The sequence below is a fragment of the Saccostrea cucullata genome, unplaced genomic scaffold, assembly GCF_032062105.1.
Source record: "Saccostrea cucullata isolate Sc308-1 unplaced genomic scaffold, CSIRO_AGI_Scuc_v1 ctg2496, whole genome shotgun sequence".
In the NCBI taxonomy this organism is placed as follows: Eukaryota; Metazoa; Mollusca; class Bivalvia; order Ostreida; family Ostreidae; genus Saccostrea; species Saccostrea cuccullata.
The window spans coordinates 1-1,336 of NW_026935602.1; the positions used below are offsets into that span (position 1 = coordinate 1).

Below are 1,336 nucleotides of genomic sequence, written 5' to 3' on the forward strand. Positions count from 1 at the left end.
TGTAGATACAAATTGTAGAAAGTCATAGGATCTCCCAAATTTTATGTGTTTCATTTGTGTCATTAATAAATGACATATTTACAACAATACTCATTCTTGGTTTTCATTCAATCTGAAAAATAACAGAGCTGCGGGAAACTTGGTTTTAAATTTGCACTATTATCATATGGAAGGCATAAAATAAATTTATGTATGTATTTGTTTTATGCTCAAAAGGGCCCTGATTATAAAGATATGGAGAATATGAAGTTTGTGAGTACTTAGTTGAGAATTATCCCCATCTGTTAAATGTCAAAGACAAATCTAGTAACTCAGTGTTGCATGACGCAGCTTGGGGAGGCAATGTTCAAATAGTAAAACTATTGATTGAGAAAAATATGGATATTAATGCTCAAGGGGAAGATGGTGAAACAATTTTACATCAATGCTGTCGATCAGGCAAATCAGATTTATTGGAGATACGGGGTTATAAGGGATTCACAGTTTTACATTCAGCTTGCTGTGGTGGAAATGTAGAAATTGTGTCTTTTCTACTAAATAAAGGATTAGACATCAATGCTTTGTCAAATGATAGTAAAAATATTCTGCATAGAGCTTCCACATCTATTAAATATAAGGGACATATCTAGTAACTCAGTGTTGCATGATGCATCCCTGGGAGGCAATGTTCAAATAGTAGAATTATCAATTCAGAAAAAATTGAACATCTTCTCCCAACAGGGAGATGGAGAAACTGTTTACATCAATGTTGTCGCTCTGGTAAAATAGAGATGTGTGAGTATCTGGTCAATCAGTTTTCAGAGTTAATGGAGATAAGGGACAATGACGGATGGACAGTGCTACATTCAGCTAGCAGTGGCGGGAGTGTAGACATAGTTTCTTTTCTACTAAACCAAGGATTAGACATCAATGTGCTGTCAAATGTTGGTGAAAGTATATTGCATAATGCTTGTCTGAATAGTAAACATGATGTTTGTAGGTATCTATCAAAAAGTTACCCAGACTTGTTAGCAGTAAAAGATAATAAAGGTAAATCAGTGATAGATATTGCCGCTGAACAAGGTGACATTGACATGATACATATTTTGAGAGAACGCCGCTATTAGGAACCTTCTTAAATTCTCATCAATTCCGTATTTTCATGAAAGAAATGTTGAGAAACATTTATAAAGGAACTCATTCCTAATACATGATAGATAAAAACGGTTTAATTTGATTAAGCTTACTTTAAAATGTGATTTCCGCCCTGTATCCATGCATGAAAATGAAGAAAATCATAGACGAAGATGGCGAACAGTGATTAACTTTATAAAATCCACTGAAATCCATTATACAT

At 33.8% G+C, this 1,336-nt stretch overlaps 1 protein-coding gene across 1 annotated transcript; it reads left to right on the forward strand.

Moving 5' to 3' along the window:
* Nucleotides 1-377: 377 nt before the first annotated feature.
* LOC134243372 (putative ankyrin repeat protein RF_0381) lies at nt 378-1,106 on the forward strand. Its single transcript, XM_062725626.1, has 2 exons — nt 378-573; nt 721-1,106. Exons 1-2 carry the CDS (start codon nt 378-380, stop codon nt 1,104-1,106), a joined length of 582 nt encoding a protein of 193 aa, XP_062581610.1.
* The last annotated feature ends 230 nt before the right edge of the window (nt 1,107-1,336 follow it).